Source organism: Ptychodera flava, chromosome 10 (assembly GCF_041260155.1).
Source record: "Ptychodera flava strain L36383 chromosome 10, AS_Pfla_20210202, whole genome shotgun sequence".
Taxonomy (NCBI): Eukaryota; Metazoa; Hemichordata; class Enteropneusta; family Ptychoderidae; genus Ptychodera; species Ptychodera flava.
In genome coordinates, this window is record NC_091937.1 from 32,095,930 (window position 1) to 32,112,011 (window position 16,082).

At 37.4% G+C, this 16,082-nt stretch overlaps 1 protein-coding gene across 2 annotated transcripts in view; it reads right to left on the reverse strand.

Annotated features, from left to right (window-relative positions):
* The window catches only part of LOC139142539 (relaxin receptor 2-like), a 96,245-nt gene that overhangs the window by 14,237 nt on the left and 65,926 nt on the right, over nucleotides 1-16,082 (reverse strand). For both annotated transcript variants that reach the window (XM_070712496.1, XM_070712497.1), the window contains exons 5-19: nucleotides 12,781-12,961; nucleotides 12,364-12,435; nucleotides 11,929-12,000; nucleotides 10,259-10,330; nucleotides 9,638-9,709; nucleotides 8,938-9,009; nucleotides 8,390-8,461; nucleotides 7,027-7,098; nucleotides 6,574-6,645; nucleotides 6,338-6,409; nucleotides 4,865-4,936; nucleotides 3,543-3,614; nucleotides 3,062-3,133; nucleotides 2,103-2,174; nucleotides 585-656 (exon numbers count right to left, since the gene is read on the reverse strand). In XM_070712496.1, the coding sequence (XP_070568597.1) occupies nucleotides 585-656; nucleotides 2,103-2,174; nucleotides 3,062-3,133; nucleotides 3,543-3,614; nucleotides 4,865-4,936; nucleotides 6,338-6,409; nucleotides 6,574-6,645; nucleotides 7,027-7,098; nucleotides 8,390-8,461; nucleotides 8,938-9,009; nucleotides 9,638-9,709; nucleotides 10,259-10,330; nucleotides 11,929-12,000; nucleotides 12,364-12,435; nucleotides 12,781-12,961 (1,189 nt within the window). The remainder of the gene's footprint in view (nucleotides 1-584; nucleotides 657-2,102; nucleotides 2,175-3,061; nucleotides 3,134-3,542; nucleotides 3,615-4,864; nucleotides 4,937-6,337; nucleotides 6,410-6,573; nucleotides 6,646-7,026; nucleotides 7,099-8,389; nucleotides 8,462-8,937; nucleotides 9,010-9,637; nucleotides 9,710-10,258; nucleotides 10,331-11,928; nucleotides 12,001-12,363; nucleotides 12,436-12,780; nucleotides 12,962-16,082) is intronic.

Sequence of the window (16,082 nt, forward strand, 5' to 3'; positions counted from 1 at the left end):
CATTGAAAATGAATCCATTTTGATTAATTAGAAAACGTAAACATCAAGCCAAACATTTAAAATATCATGTCGTATTTCACAATGCTGACGTCAAAACCTTCATTTTGTACGATGTTATCAAATGCACTTATTTGAATTACAAAAACGGACTGTCAACGACTTTTGCTTCGAACGACACTTCAACGTGCTTAACGTCAAAGTTCTGATGATGGGTTATTTCATTTGGCGCTGAAATGGATTCACTGCTCGAAACATAACAATCATGTACTCAAAAATATCCATTTTGCGCTAAAATAAAAGAGATTTCAGGAACATAACTATAATGTAGTTGACAAGTAGTTGACAAATGTCAGAAGGCATGAGTTGCAGATGACATGACGCGTATTTTTTCGTTTGTTTTGTTTAAGCTGTGTTTTTTTCTGCTCCCGAAGTAATATCAAATTTGCCTACTGTTCAGTTCCTAGTAAAAATGAATTGTGATGTTGAAGCTACAACTCTGCGTTTCAATCGAATAATCGCAGACAAGACGAATAAGAGAACGTACTTGATTTGTATAAGATTAAATGAAGAGATATGAAACTTACATCCATTCGAAGGATAAGAGATTGTCAAACAATCCTCTTGGTAAGAGAGTGAACGGATTCTCACGCAAGTCGCTGGCAAAAAAGAAACAAATCAAAAACAGAGTATGTCAGGGGGGACTACTACAAAGACACTAAAGGTCGAAAAAGTCAGTGCTACGATCTGGCATTACAAGGAAATTGAAATTAGTTAGTTCGTCCCAGGCGATCGGTCAAGCTTTGGAATCAATTGTGGCGCTTAAAGTTGCTTGTCATCGCTGAGTGAATCACTGTGATGTTTGACCTATATTTGTCTCTGGGCAAAATTAAAACCCAACTGTGAATTCTCGATTCCTTTTGTAGTCGGCGGGCTAAGAATGGTGCGCCCGCATCATTGCATGCTAGTGTGCTCTTCGATATCAAAGACAGGCAGTGATCAATCTTTTTTACCCCAGTGGAAAGTGTGGAATGACTCATACTCTGCAGTCGTGACCGATGGAAATTTTGCTGAAAGCGGTCTCGCCTAACAAATACCAAAGCTCACGCATGAATCGCCATATATACGGCATTCTATATTATTACTGTTATAGATTGTATCATCATTGTTGTAGGTCATTTCGATAATATTTGTGAATATTCAAACATATATATCTTCAAGAGCCATCATGTGTCCTTACAGCTTGGGGACAGCTTCGGGACAGTACAAAATTAAGACACGAGTGTGGCAAAACATGGTAAACTACTGAAAATGTTTGTTGGAAACAAAACCTGATGACAGATTCTTGAACAACAAACACACGCATTTACAAACAAAGTCAAGGTGATTAGATTTGATATCACGCACCTACCCCATTCATAATGCTTGAACTTGGTTTATAAAGCTAGAACGATTTTGCGCACGATAGTCTGACAAAGAAGAGTCGAATACCCTCTCTAGACGCGGTGGGTTTCGTTTGTCATGCATGTGTTTCAATTATCAAAGGTCTCTCAAGGCACCAACGGTAATCAAGCGACTTGAGCCCACAGGGCCTCTCCATGCATGAACTTTAATTTCAGTCAAAACTTCAATTTTCTACAGTGAAAGTTGACTGGAATCAGCCTACGCTAAAATGAACATCCATCAAACGCTATATCAAGCTTCGTTTGGTAAAAAAAGGTGGCAATAATCCTGTTTGTATGCCTAAGTTTCAATGGCAAATTACCATATTTGAAACCTAACTCACTTTCTTAATCGTTTCTACCTTACCCCAATAAAATGCAACGCCATAAAAGGATGAAGGGGCGAAACACAGAATAAATGAGTTGCCATTCTGTGTAAAAAATGTTGATGCATACAGTGTTACCTATATAGTCCAAATTCTAACACGGTGAGACTTGAAAACTTTGTGAAAACTGATGTTATTGTAATATTTAAGCCTTTGCTATTTCTGACCCTGGAAAACAAGAACAAGGACGTTTTCAACCCTAGGGATTGATACTGCCCCTCTTTAATATCTGTTTTCTAGCAGCGAGATATTGCCGGTGAAGCTTAGCGGTACTCACAGAGTATAGAGTGACAGCATATCATCAAAACAGCCTGGTTCCAAAGATCGGATTTCGTTGTCCAGCAAGTCTCTGTGGGCGTAAGCAAAGTCTTGTAATCGAGTACAATAGCGTTCGGTTGTCACGGTGTATACTCACTGATTGAAGGGTATGACATGCGCATTGTGAGCATATCATTTGTTGCGTTACTTAATCAATATATTCATCGATGTTAAAATTGATGGCAAAAGCGACGCGGTAAAAAATCTAAGCCTACGTGTTGTATTGAATATCGATACAATTAAAAAGCAGACGAAAATTGTCAATATTTAGACACAGGCTGTCAAAGTCACAGTCGATATTTCTTTTATTCATAGATTTGTAATAAAATATGGCATATAAAATTGACCTGTATGTATTATACTCATCAACAGAAGATTTTGTTCAATGTGCCCAGCATATACTATGTGCACAGACGTCTTTGCAAGCACAGTGAAGTTCAAACATCGTCCACTTTGATATGTGACGTCACTTACTGTTGATGACAAACAGCGTAATCCATTAAAATAATTGGTAATTCATCTTACGCCTTTCAGTAATGATGGTGTGCTATCATACCGTTTTAAGCCACCGAATTAGTGAAGACCTAATCGAAAGACAGCAATGCCGTTCTCGTGTTTTATAAGTTAACGATCGGTGTCAGATGTTAGTACGCAGGCTAAACTATGTATGTATGTATGTATGTATGTATGTATGTATGTATGTATGTATGTATGTATGTATGTATGTATGTATGTATGTATGTATGTATGTATGTATGTATGTATGTGTGTATGTATGTATGTATGTATGTATGTATGTATGTATGTATGTATGTATGTATGTGTGTGTATGTGTGTATGTCTGTATGTATGTATGTGTGTATGTATGTACTTAACTCTTTTCATTTAGTCTTCAATATCAGTAGAGATATTACTTACAAATTGGTAACACTTGACAGACTTGTGAACATGCCATTCCGTAGGATACTTAGCTTGTTGGAAGCGAGCAGCCTGGAATGGAATTTGAGAACATGGAAATTTCTGTCTTACGTTATGAGACAAGACGAATGGGTAGAAGAGAATGGTTCTTGGAGTCAATTTATTTTCCGTGGAAAAACAACCCTATTATGGCGCCATGATTTCTCTGGAGAGACAGATATGTTCACCTTTTGTATTTATCGAACGACAAATAACTTTTGAAGAAATGCGTCATAGAATTCCATGGCTTTTGCTTGACGTAGAGGGCAGCGATCAACACAGAGGGTCAAAATTCGAACAGGTTGATCTCAACCTTCGTGGCATGGATCAGCCGGCGGAAATGAAAGTTTCACGACATGCTAATGATGGATTGTCTAAGAAAACAGGAAGCTGTCTCGAAATAGCGTTGGAGTGACGTCCGCTCGAGCTCACGACTACTCACAGGTGACTTAGACGTGTGGCGTTTGATAATGACCCGGATTCAATATCCTCGATCTTGTTGTGAGACAGATCTCTGAAACCCAAGAATACAAACAAGCATAAGTATTTTAAGATCCAAACAGTGTGTATCAAAACTCTGGTTCATCATATCTCTATCAATGTTCCGAGTACAATTCCTTCTGTGTGCTCACCGTATGTTCAGATTTCAGATGTCCTATACCGCGCGAGTTTTCAAAGGGACAAGTACGGCAATTTTTGATTTTCTCTTTCACTATTTAATCATGTATGACCATTGCAAGTATTGTTCTACTCCGTGAACATGTTAAGAAATGACCTATTTAACTTGTCAACTCACAGTCTATACCAGTAAAATGCAGTCTGTTATTGTTTACTTTTGAATGGTAGTCCGGACCAAATTCACCTGCAAACAATATGCAGTCTACACACTAATACAGGCTGAGTTGACAAGTCGAATACTGTGTATCTCAACGTGCTTTGGGGAGTAGAACAAGAAAACGTAGGTGATATAATAAGCAAAAATGGCGAAAGACAATCATCGGCAGTGACAGCAGTGACCGTCGTAGGATCGCAAATGCGACAATCGCGTTACCTGCATCACAGTATAACACCTTGCCGTGTGCTTCACTTTCATTGGTGAATAACTGCCACGTGACTGACTATTGATTAATACTCAACATATCCGACGTTTTCAAGCCTGTCACCGGATGTGATGGTAAATCAGACAGTCACTAACATTTCCAAAACATGACCCTGAGCAAATATCGGTATTCTTGATATTCTACAGTGACGTCATATATTACATCTAATAAGCTAATCTGGGTCACTTTTTAGTAGGTCTTTCTAAGTGCAAGATATATTAAATTTTCACAACTCCAAACCAGCATTGTATATGGAATTAAAGGCTACGCACTGACCATTAACGTTTATTCATGGGCTAAGGCTAACAGAATTAATTTGGCTTTCTTCTCGTCTCTGACAATAAATAAACAGTAACGGTCACCACGTCACCGTTATTTCTTTAATTAACATACTGACATTTTCCCTGGGATGCTTATAGTCGAATTGTACTTTGTGTTAAAATGCCAGTGTTGTGTGCCGAAAAGATGGCTTGTCTTGAAATTGCTAGTACTTCTTATGAAATCATAAAATCAAAGAAAGTTTCAGATGTACTCTGTCTGTTAGTTAAACAGGAAGAAAGCTTTTTCATAGTTCCGTAAGTATTATTGTAGGAATTCGCGTTTCGCTTTCTATGTTCATAGAACTGTTGATACATTATTATCCAGGGTAAGCTTCTCAACTTACAGAATCTTGAGTTCCTGCAGGGGTTCGAAAACGTCCTTCTTGATAGCAGGCAAAGTGTTGAGAGACAAACGTCTGCGGAGCGAATAAGTGAATGTTACATGTTATTGTACAGCGTTGAATGTATTTGGCAAACATGACAAATCACTGTTCGCATTTCGTGACAGCCTGAAAAAAAACTTTTATGTATATTTAGACTACCACCATCACCAGAACTACCATTATTATAATCATCATCATCATCGTCATCATCATCATCATCATCATCATCATCATCATCATTAACATATGTTATCATCCCATCACCAGAACTACCGTAATCATCATCGCCATCATCATCATCATCATCATCATCATCATCATCATCATCATCATCGTCATCATCATCGCCGCTTAGCAACAGCAGCAGCACCATCACCACCAATATTACTATGTCGTCTGCAACGTTATTGCCACCATCAACAACCACGTTGGCTGAACACCAACATCCGAGACAACAAGAACTGTCAAAATATCAATAATGCTGACATCACAATGTGAATGTGCTACGAATATTGTAAAATCAGTGTGTAAGGAAAAAAACTGCGGGAAGAACAAGGGGCTGTCTCAAATTGACGCATACTCTCAGAAAACGAAATTCCTTCGCGATGATCAAAAGTCGCTCATTTTTCTCTAAAAGAAAGTTCACTAAAGGGTGATGCGTTGATGTCAGTCATATAACACAATATGACAGGAGATCCATCTTGAATACTACAGCTAACTATATGTGACGTCATCAAGTCAGTGCCATCATATTAGACGACTTTGATGACGAACAAAAGGCTTACTAGAACGAAAATGTCAGAGGCTTATATTATACCGCTGTTTTTTGTCCCTGCATTTTGACAGCCTAAGCCTAATGTATATAATTTATTTGAATGACAAACGAAAAATGTGTCACTACATAGGAGGTTGTCGTCAAAGGTTTTTGTGTTTCACTCTCCATTGTCATTCCCGATTATATCTTTTGCTTTTCTATTCTGTCCGTATTCTTCGCTTGCATATTTTGATGGAAAATACAGACTCGCGTCTGCGCATTTCTTAAACAGGCAGTGTGACTAGGGTGACATTGTGAGGGATAATTGGACGTCAGGAAATAATTTTTTTTTCTATTTTGCTTCATAATTAGGCTTAGCAATGAAAGTTTACGACCGTAGTGGAATCTGTTCAAATACGGCATCGAAGGCACATAAAGCCATCGTAATGGAGTAAAATTTGCCCAGATCTTGAAGAAGTTTGCAGTGTTTTTTCTCTTTAAAAAGTTCTTGCGAACTTGAAATTCACCGATTCAATTAAGCTTAAAACCCTTCCTCTTGCTAAACGAGTGCGCGTCGATTTTTTTGAACATTGTGAGACGGTCCCGGTTAAGAAATAAACACCAATCACACGGAAACTGATGTCCTGCGTAAAGGTAAAAAAACCTAATCGTAGACTTACAGTTGTTTCAGTTTTACGGTATGATCAAATGCTCCGGCCTCGATTCTGGTTAAGCTGTTGTTCCGTAATTGCCTGCAATTGTAAGTCATCCACAAAAAAGTTATTAATTCGCCTATATAGTGATCTCACCTTTTCAAAGGCACGCACATGCACTTTCCCTGAAACAATAATATCTAAATTGATGATAAATTTAGTTAGCGACATTCATCTCCCAATTACTTGAAAATTATACTCACAGGGAAGACAGGTTGTGCAGTCCCTGGAGATCGTATTTCTTGATCGACAATATGAAGTTTCTCTCCAGATCCCTGAAGGTGAAAACAAGCATTTCCTGAATAAACATCCGGCAACGCTGATGATTTCCCGGGTTAATCCCCGGCCACACTGATGAAATGTGCTTTGAAACGACAAAGTCGCTCTGGCTCTATTTCTGTCAGCATATTCCTGTATATCCGTCATTGTTTTTCCTTTGCCAAAAGTCAGCCCACCATTAAAATTGTCTGTGTGTCTTTTGTGATTTGTCGTGCAGTCTCTGTCTTATGGCAATCAACGTGGTTTGTCAGCTATTTTTGTCTCTGTGCTATGACAACATGATCTCTGTTTTTGATTTCTCTGCGTAGAAGTACTCAATGAGCAATATGTGGCTATTTAAAAATCGTTATCGAAGGCAGCGAATACTTAATACTCACAATTTTGTCAGCTTATTCAAGTTTCTGAATATTCCACTTCTAATGTGGCTGATACCGTTATCGATCAGACGCCTGGGCAGGGATAAAAGAATTCCTAGAAAATTACATACAATCAATGACATGTTTCCGCTTTAATTACCGTATATGGTGTATTGTTGAAAATGATCTTAATAATCTTTTTATAGGTTTGTCATTAAATTAAATATAAAAGCATGTGTTGTGTTGTGCGGTGTGGTGTACCGTGTGTTGTGTACACATGTATGTATGTATGTATGTATGTATGTATGTATGTATGTATGTATGTATGTATGTATGTATGTATGTATGTATGTATGTATGTATACTTTATACAAACAACTTAGAGCACCTCAATTTTATATTTCATTCAGAATCTGTAGTTGCCGAGACAAGCTAGAATAAAGCCGTCATTTGCATTGTCAGGGAAAGGTTACGCAATTGTGTTATGCAATGTGGATAACTTGTTCACTCTCGATTGTCAAAGTTCTCACACAATGCACAAGGGACTGAACAACTGAACTAAGAGATTGACGTAACCTATCTATTCTTCGTTATAAATTGGTTATATTCTGAAAATACAGTGAAATTATTACCATGGTCCATTACATACTAATGTAGTGAATATATACTAATGTAGTGAATATATACTAATGTAGTGAAAATATACTAATGTAGTGAAATATACTAATGTAGTGAAAATATACTAATGTAGTGAAATATACTAATGTAGTGAAAATATACTAATGTAGTGAAATATACTAATGTATACTCTTGTATAAGTATCTCGTGGAATATTTATATAATCCGAGAGTCTCTCCAAGAATTGCGGTTACCGTAGCAAATACCATATTTCATCAGGATATCAAAAGTTGACAATGAATATCAAATAACGTTCATCTCGCAGTTATATGTACCCTGTCCCTTGTGCTTAAAGTCTCTATCGCGTCATCGCTTCAAACGGAGAAGGTGAATGTCAGCATACATTGTCAGCAAACATGAAGACGAATATACAAAAATACGCCAACCATGTTGTTCAGTGGTTTGAGCATCCCTTTTCGCTCTCACGCAGATGCTACTGCGATGAGAATAACAAGATACTTGGGGTTGACAAAAAACCTATTACTGCAAGATATGGGGCAGATTAGTATTAATTTATGCAAATTATATTAATGAGCATTCTTTCAGTATTGAAATTTTATGGTAATTATTCTTTATCAATGTGGAATATTCATCTGCCCCGAATTGTGCATTATATACAAGAAACGTTTCGGTATATTTCGGAATGGATAACTTGATGACGTCATGCAGACAAATGTAATGAGAAATGTAGCAGATAGCTACTTACAAAGTGTTCAGGTTTACAGTATTGTCGAATGCGCCAAACTCGATCTCCATTGGTCTGTTCCAGTTAATTTGACTAGAAAAAAGAACACATTTTTGAAAACGAAGACGTCAATACACAATGATGTTTGGATTTCGATTACAATCGGAGCCATTCAAAGAATCCAGGGGTGGCGGTTGGGGGGGGGGGGGGGTGATTGGCAGAAAGCAGGAAAACGTGACAGCGGTTACAGGCAGGAATACGTAATTACCGAATCCTGCAGCTTACGAAGTCTCCAGTGGTATACACAGCATATCACCTGATTGTATTTCTTTGTGCATTCTAATTGGCCAACTTTAGAGTAACATCTGGACTTGTAAGTCCCAAGGCAAGTACTCAAGCACGCAAGCACGCAGTGACATTTGTTGTGGAAAGGACTGGCAGCCAGATTGATTCTAAAGACCCCTGTCTGTCTGGCGGGGATTTACAGTTTCAGAATTCTTATGCAATGGAAACTAAAGGATGAAGTGGGTACTTAAATGACCTGAAATCAATATGTTGGATTCACTTACAGTTTTTTCAGCGTGACTTGGTTTCGAAGAAGATTCTTACCAAGGAGACGAATTTCGTTGCCTGATAGATCTCTGTGGTAAAAGAACATAAATAGTGAACCTGTCGTCTGTATGGCTGAAGTATTGGTGGAAAAAAAGTTATCCTCTCGCGAAAAATGAAATGGTCTATACGTATAGTATACATACATAAACGTGCTGTATTGTGAATGAAATCTATGTATGTATGTATGTATGTATGTATGTATGTATGTATGTATGTATGTATGTATGTATGTATGTATGTATGTATGTATGTATGTATGCATGCATGCATGCATGCATGCATGCATGCATGCATGCATGTATGTATGTATGTATGTATGTATGTATGTATGTATGTATGTATGTATGTATCATGGTCCCCCGTATTATGTATGTATGTATGCCTCGCGATCTCGTACATCTTCAATAACGAAAATTATTTATGAAGTTTTGAATCAAATTTCCACGTACCACGGCGAAAGTCTCCGTCTTATGATGAAAAAGCTGGCCACTTCTACAGATCATACTCATTCTTTCCAAATTGAAAGGTGAAAGACAAAAATAAAACGGAAAGTGGCGCAATAGCAAAATCGCGGTATTTGTCAATTTCACGGATCAATTCAACAACTTGAACAACCTCTTCAGAGGCATCGTCAGCAGAGATCAGACTGGTACTCACAGTTCCTCGAGATGGCCGAGATTCTGAAAGACAGTGTCCGGAATGTTCGAGATGTCGTTCAACTCCAAACTCCTGCGAAAGACAAATAAATTTGATGTTTACTGCCAATTGAACTTTTGATCTCAACACACTATATTTTAGTCACCGAAATTTTAGGTTGCAGCACTGCAACCTTAGTCAGATGAATTTCCATGCAAACGTATTTGATGTTTGACAAAATAACAGGAAATAGTTCATTCTGTGTTTTGAAAACTGAAATTTACCGATTCACACAAATCTATGTGCAATACTATGTTTTGCAGTGAGTAATTTACATGACTATAATGACTTGCAACCTCATATTTCACGTATTTGAATATGACTATTTGAGCATTTTTTCCTACTTCGACATTGTTTGACAACACAGACAGTTATAAGTTAAAAGCCTGCATTGGCTGCAGTTCCTTTTGTAGATATCTATGTTTAGGGGAACAGGGGGAAATTGACAAAAGACAAATCAAATTAAGACAAATCTAAACATAAACACCAATAGAAATATTGTTCTGCATGCTGAGAGAACAAACTATTATGCAGAGATTATGAACATTTTGAATAAACAAACAAGCGAAAATACATGCTTACAATTCTCTCAAGTTCGTTACCGTCTCAAATACACTGGCCGGAAGTGACGTCAACTTGTTTCTGTCCAAAGACCTAAAACAAATTATGAAAGATCAATCTTTTGGTCCTTATGATCGAGAGGCCATATGGAGGTCATTTTAATCTTAAGACCGTGTTTCCATCAAAACTTTATACACTATGAGTTAAGAGAACTTGAGAAATATTAGAATGAAATTCCTCGCTCATTCACGTGTTGCTCTGCCACTTTGCATTTTTACGACAATAACAGTCAATTTAGCAGATTATCATATACGGATACACGGACATCAAAACACTTTTTTCGGTCATTTTTATTCCCAATTCGAATAATAGCTTTGTACACGGTGTGAAATTTTCGTTCACGGTGTCTGTTGCATTTCGTTTGTGCTGTCCATTGCGCACCCCACAACCACGTTTGAGAAATCCGTTACGAGTCGTTTCATTCATTATGAATTCTCGACGGGATGTTTCAGGAGAGTATGGGGAGCGATTTCGCGACAGACAGACAAAAAATTATGAAATACTCTTCCCGTTTTGCCCGTTGGATAGGTAAAAACCATGGTGATAGTTATGCCGATCATTGACTACACACTCATGTTTTACCGAGGTTCCTGAAATAGAGTTCACCGGCCGTGAAAGTATCGATCGTAAAAGCATATTTTGTCAACATGTAAAGAGAGGAAAAAAACGCCAACTAATAGAGCTAAGTGATTCATGAAAACAAACGGCATCCTGTCCGGGCAGTAATCCTTTTTCAACCAATGTAACAACATGCGTATGTGCAATTATATTGATGGCCGGATATTTGGTATGCTAAAGGCCACGCATTCGTATTATCGGTATATATAATTAGTTGTGAGGCGGTTGGTCATAAAACAAACAAAAAAACAACAACCCCCCCCCCCAAAAAAAACAAAACAAAACGGAGATTAAAGCTGCAAGCACCTCTGAGAGGGCCCAAGTAATTGAGAACCAAAGTATAAAGCAGCGACATAAAGACGTCGCAGCATGACTATTGGTGGCATAATGATCTGCAAAAGGAGGTCGAAGGTCGCAAAAAGGTCATCCTAAAATTTCAATTCGAGAGAAAAGATTTTTTAATATCATTTCATGACTATCGTGGGTATTTTTTTGCAAATGCTAATATGGCTTCAAAAACTGCACAACTGATTGAAACGCCTTTAGAAATCTTGTAAGTACTTAGGCTTATGATGATATGCGCAAAATGTCAGTTGAAAGTGCCCGCCAGTTCTTGAGAAGATTTTTGTAGATTAAATTGATATCCAATATGGCTGCCAAAGTTACATGACCATTCGTAATTTTATGTGCAGAAGAAGAAGAAGTAAGAAGAGGAACTCCAGTAAATTCAACATGGGCCAGGCCCATAAGGACTTGGGCTTCTAATTTTGTTTTCGTTATCCCGAATCCAGAGATCTACGTGTACATGCTGTTGCAGCGTGCCGCCACATTGAAAGTGCATGTGGCATTTCTCTGAAGATGTCAAATAACCCAGTTTTCAGAAGATAATCTCATCAATTTGAATAACGAGAATACCCGAAGAAAATAGTGGGGGGAGGGGGTAGAGTAATTTGTAGCATTTCACGATACGAATGCAAGTGACCCGCAATGTGAAATTTCGAGTTGATACTTACAAGATCAACAGATCACGCAAGTCATCAAAGGAACCTTCTTCAATCTCTCTGATACTGTTCTTCGACAAAAGTCTATAGGGAGTAGAGGAGAGGACGACCCATTAATGTCTAAATGGCGCGATGACATGTAAAACGACATTGAACCATATCATTTTCTACAAGCAAATGCCCTTTTCAAAACCTAAATAGTCTTCTGGGGAAAAATCATTTCCGTTTTTATACCAAAATTAGTGTAAATGACGCAGGAGATATTTAAAAAAAATGACACAAACCGTACGACGGTTTGGTGTGACGAAAGAAAAAACAAGACGGAAGGACACAAGGAAAGGCGGCCCCAGTTACTTAAGATCACAAATTCTCGTGCCTGCCACTCGCATACACTTACATATCATAATGCGTGCATAAACATAGTAACTTACATAAAGAGATACTTACAGGTTTTTCACCATAAACAACCCAGCAAAGTCAGCCTTTCCTATTGTTTCGATAGAATTCTGACTGAGGTCACTGATAGTTAAAGAAAAAATAGTCAATTTTAAGTATAAGTACTTGTGTATATATATATATATATATATATATATATATATATATATATATATATATATATATATATATATATATATATATATATATATATGGCGAGGTGCCGGTGTTGAGAGCGAATCTGCGGGTTGTTCACTCTGTGTTGTTCAATTTTCTGTTAAAGGCGGGAAAATCTGATGCATTGCGTCACTGTACTGCAAGCTAGGCTCCTGACAGCGTTTTTTTTTCGCCATCGTCTCTACTGTGTCGTTCATATCACATTGAAGCAGTTTTCACGTTGGACTTTTACAAGTTGTCCTGAACACTTACATTTCTGTCGTATTATCGGGTATGTTTTGAGGCACGGCGGTCAGATTGCGGTCCGAACAGTCGATGTGAATCGCGTACGGAGAGTTGTCATTTGGATGTTCATCAGACCGGTTGGTGGCGTTGTGGCCGTTCTGAAATTCGACGTATGTGCAGTTACATACGTTGGGATAGGTGTCCTTTGCTGTGTAAAGCAAATAAACAAACAAAAACGAAAAGTTACCAAACTTCATTTTAAGTGATGTCGCAAATACCCCCTTCTTCAATATTTACCAGATATAAAAATAACACTTTTGTTTGCATATGGTATACAAATTGGAAGAAAAGTGATAATGAAAACACTGCCATCTATAACAAAACATTGCGTTGTAATGAGAAATAAGTTTTGTAGGTTTTAATCGAGTTCAATGTCATATCGATAGCGCGTACTACTGACACAGAGGCTAACATTCAGATTGAGGTAATGTACTTCTAATAAAAGTGAACCGGTAGTTCAAGGACTTCGGTACATCAGTTTTGCAAAGTTACTCGACGGATATGACTGCAACTTGCGCAGCTATGATCTGATGTGTGATATTAAGTTTCATACATCATAATGCTATCCGATTGAATTTCAATATAAGCCATCGCCAGAGTAAGGGCTATTAAGGTAGAACGCGCCTCGGGGACAGACATTCGGACTCTCAAACATTTACAATTCTTTTCTGATATACCACATGTGGGGGTTAATTTTAAAGCTCATGGTGCAAGAAAACTTTTCATTGGCTTAGTTTTTCGAAATTCGAAAATTGTTATTTTTCTCCATAGAGTTAACACAGGGATGGCGGCCATTTTGAATTTCAAATATCGATAAATCTTGAGTTATTTTTTACTCTAGTTCCAAAATTTGCACGGTAACCCCCAATTTTTAGCCTTGATTTTGAAAGAGAATGGTATAAATCTTTCTCAAGGAAAGTTTGAGCAAAAGTTTAAGTCTGTCACTTTCGAGGCGCATATTACCCTAAGGAAAAATCCGCCTATGGGACAGATATTTGGACTTTCAAGCTTTTACAATTCTTTTCTGATTTACGACTTTTGGGGGACTCATTTTAAAACTCTTAGAGAAAGAATTGTCGCCGTCTCAGTTTTTCGGATATCGAAAATTCTATTTTTCTCCATACAGTTAACACAAAGATGGCGGAGTTTCAAATATCGGTGAAGTATGTTGGGTAACGTGTTCCTCTAGGACCAAACTTTGCGTTGAGCCCTTTAATTTTTATTCTTGGTTTGGTAAAAGAATGGTTCATTGAGGATTTTTTAAATTTATTTTTGATTTCGAGGCGCATACTACCTTAATGAGATCTGCCTGTGTTCGAAAGATCGCATGAAATCAAACAGTTGTAAAACCCGATAAACATGCAATGATTTAGACTAGCACTTTAAATAGCATCCTTTTAATTAAATCAAAATGAATTTAGCGGCGTGCTTGTCAATGGGCTGGACTACTAACACTCAATTTCTTAGACCACCGACTTGAACATGTCGGCTTTTCTGTTGTGGATTCCGTTGAAATCTTCTAGTAGAGAAACGTGTAGAGCATTCTTCTCGAACGGTGTTACCTGGAGTAAATACCAAAATGCATTTATTTCCTTCATTGACTGAATATGGCAAATATTTAATGTGGTTTTTCAATTTTCATGCAAGGTTATGAATGGGTATTAATAGCAGAAGGCAAAGCATTAATCGATTAAAACGTCATTGAAATGGTATTAAGGTGGTTTCACAGTTGCACCGATAACTGCCTGTCCGCGAGAAATGATTTGAAGTACCGTATCAGTGCTGCTGATTATGTTTAACTTGTTAAGGTAGAAAGTGCTTCCGGGACAGATATTCAGACTCTCAAATGTTTTCAATACTTCCCTGATCTACCGCTTGTTGGAGCTCCTTTTGAAGCTTTTAATTTGGCGTCAGCAAATATTTCCTTCTCAGTTTTTCGAATATAGAAAATTTTATTTTTTTAAATTTTATTTTTTTATTTTTTATTTTATTTTTATTTTTTATTTTTTTTATTTATTTTTATTTTTTTTATTTCGAATGCGAGTGCCCAAAGGCACTCGCATTCGACCGTACAAGGACAGAACACAGAATTCGGCTCTCGCTCGTAATAATCGCCCGAAATCACAGGGTCACCGTTATCAATCGTATAATCGATTCAACACACCAGGTCCACGCTATCAATCGTATAATCCTTTTAATACACAAGGACATCATTATTCGACGCTCAACTTGGATAATGCTCCTCATCGATCTTATCTACAACAACATAACCAGCTTGAGACGTCTGGTAGAGGACGTCACCAATACCCCCGGGTCATGTAAATATTTTGTTATTTTCTGACATTGAGATTTCGATAATATCAAATGGATTTTAGTGTTTGCTCTTATAACTGTAAGGGTTTGAAATCATCTTATGGTCTTATTGACAACATTTTAAATGACAATAATTGTGATCTTTTGTTTGTCAGCGAACACTGGCTCACGTCTCAGGAATTGTCAGGTCTAAATATGCAGCTTATTGACAAAATCAGATGGTTACATATGAAATATAGTATTAATCCGGAAGAACTTATGTCCGGCCGTCCTTACGGCGGTATTGGTTTCATTGCAAAAAGAGTTCCAGGTATCTCTTATAAACCAATAGCTGTTGACTCTGATAGAATATCTGGTGTTCAATTGATTGCTAGCGGACGAATTATTCTAACAATCTTTGGAGTGTACTTGCCTTATTATAATGGTCATCCTGAGCAAATCGATCTTTTGTGCGAAACGTTAGATATTTTACAATCTGCAATTGATAACATGGATTTGTCGCCTATAATGGTCGTGGGTGATATGAATGCTTCATTACCCAGTGGAAGTCAACTCAATAAAAACTGGTACCGGAAACACCCATTTACAAAGCATAGCTATATATTGTATGATTTTTATGCAACAATGAATTCAAAGTAGCTAACTTTAATTTTGCACAAAACGTTACATACACATATTTTAACGAGATTTCTAATCTTATATTGATCATGTTTTCTGTTCTGGTATGGCTATGGATATCATTAAGAACTGTACTATAATGTCTGATTTGTCTTTAAATGTAAGTGATCATTTTCCGTTATGTACAACTCTTCATTTCTCTTTTAATTCTGCTTCATATGGTGGTACTGATGATAACTTTGATAGAACACGCAAATATCCTGCTGTTAATTGGTTGATGACAGAATATGTTCTGCCTATAGTAATTATGTTACTCGGGCTGCTATGTCATTAAATAC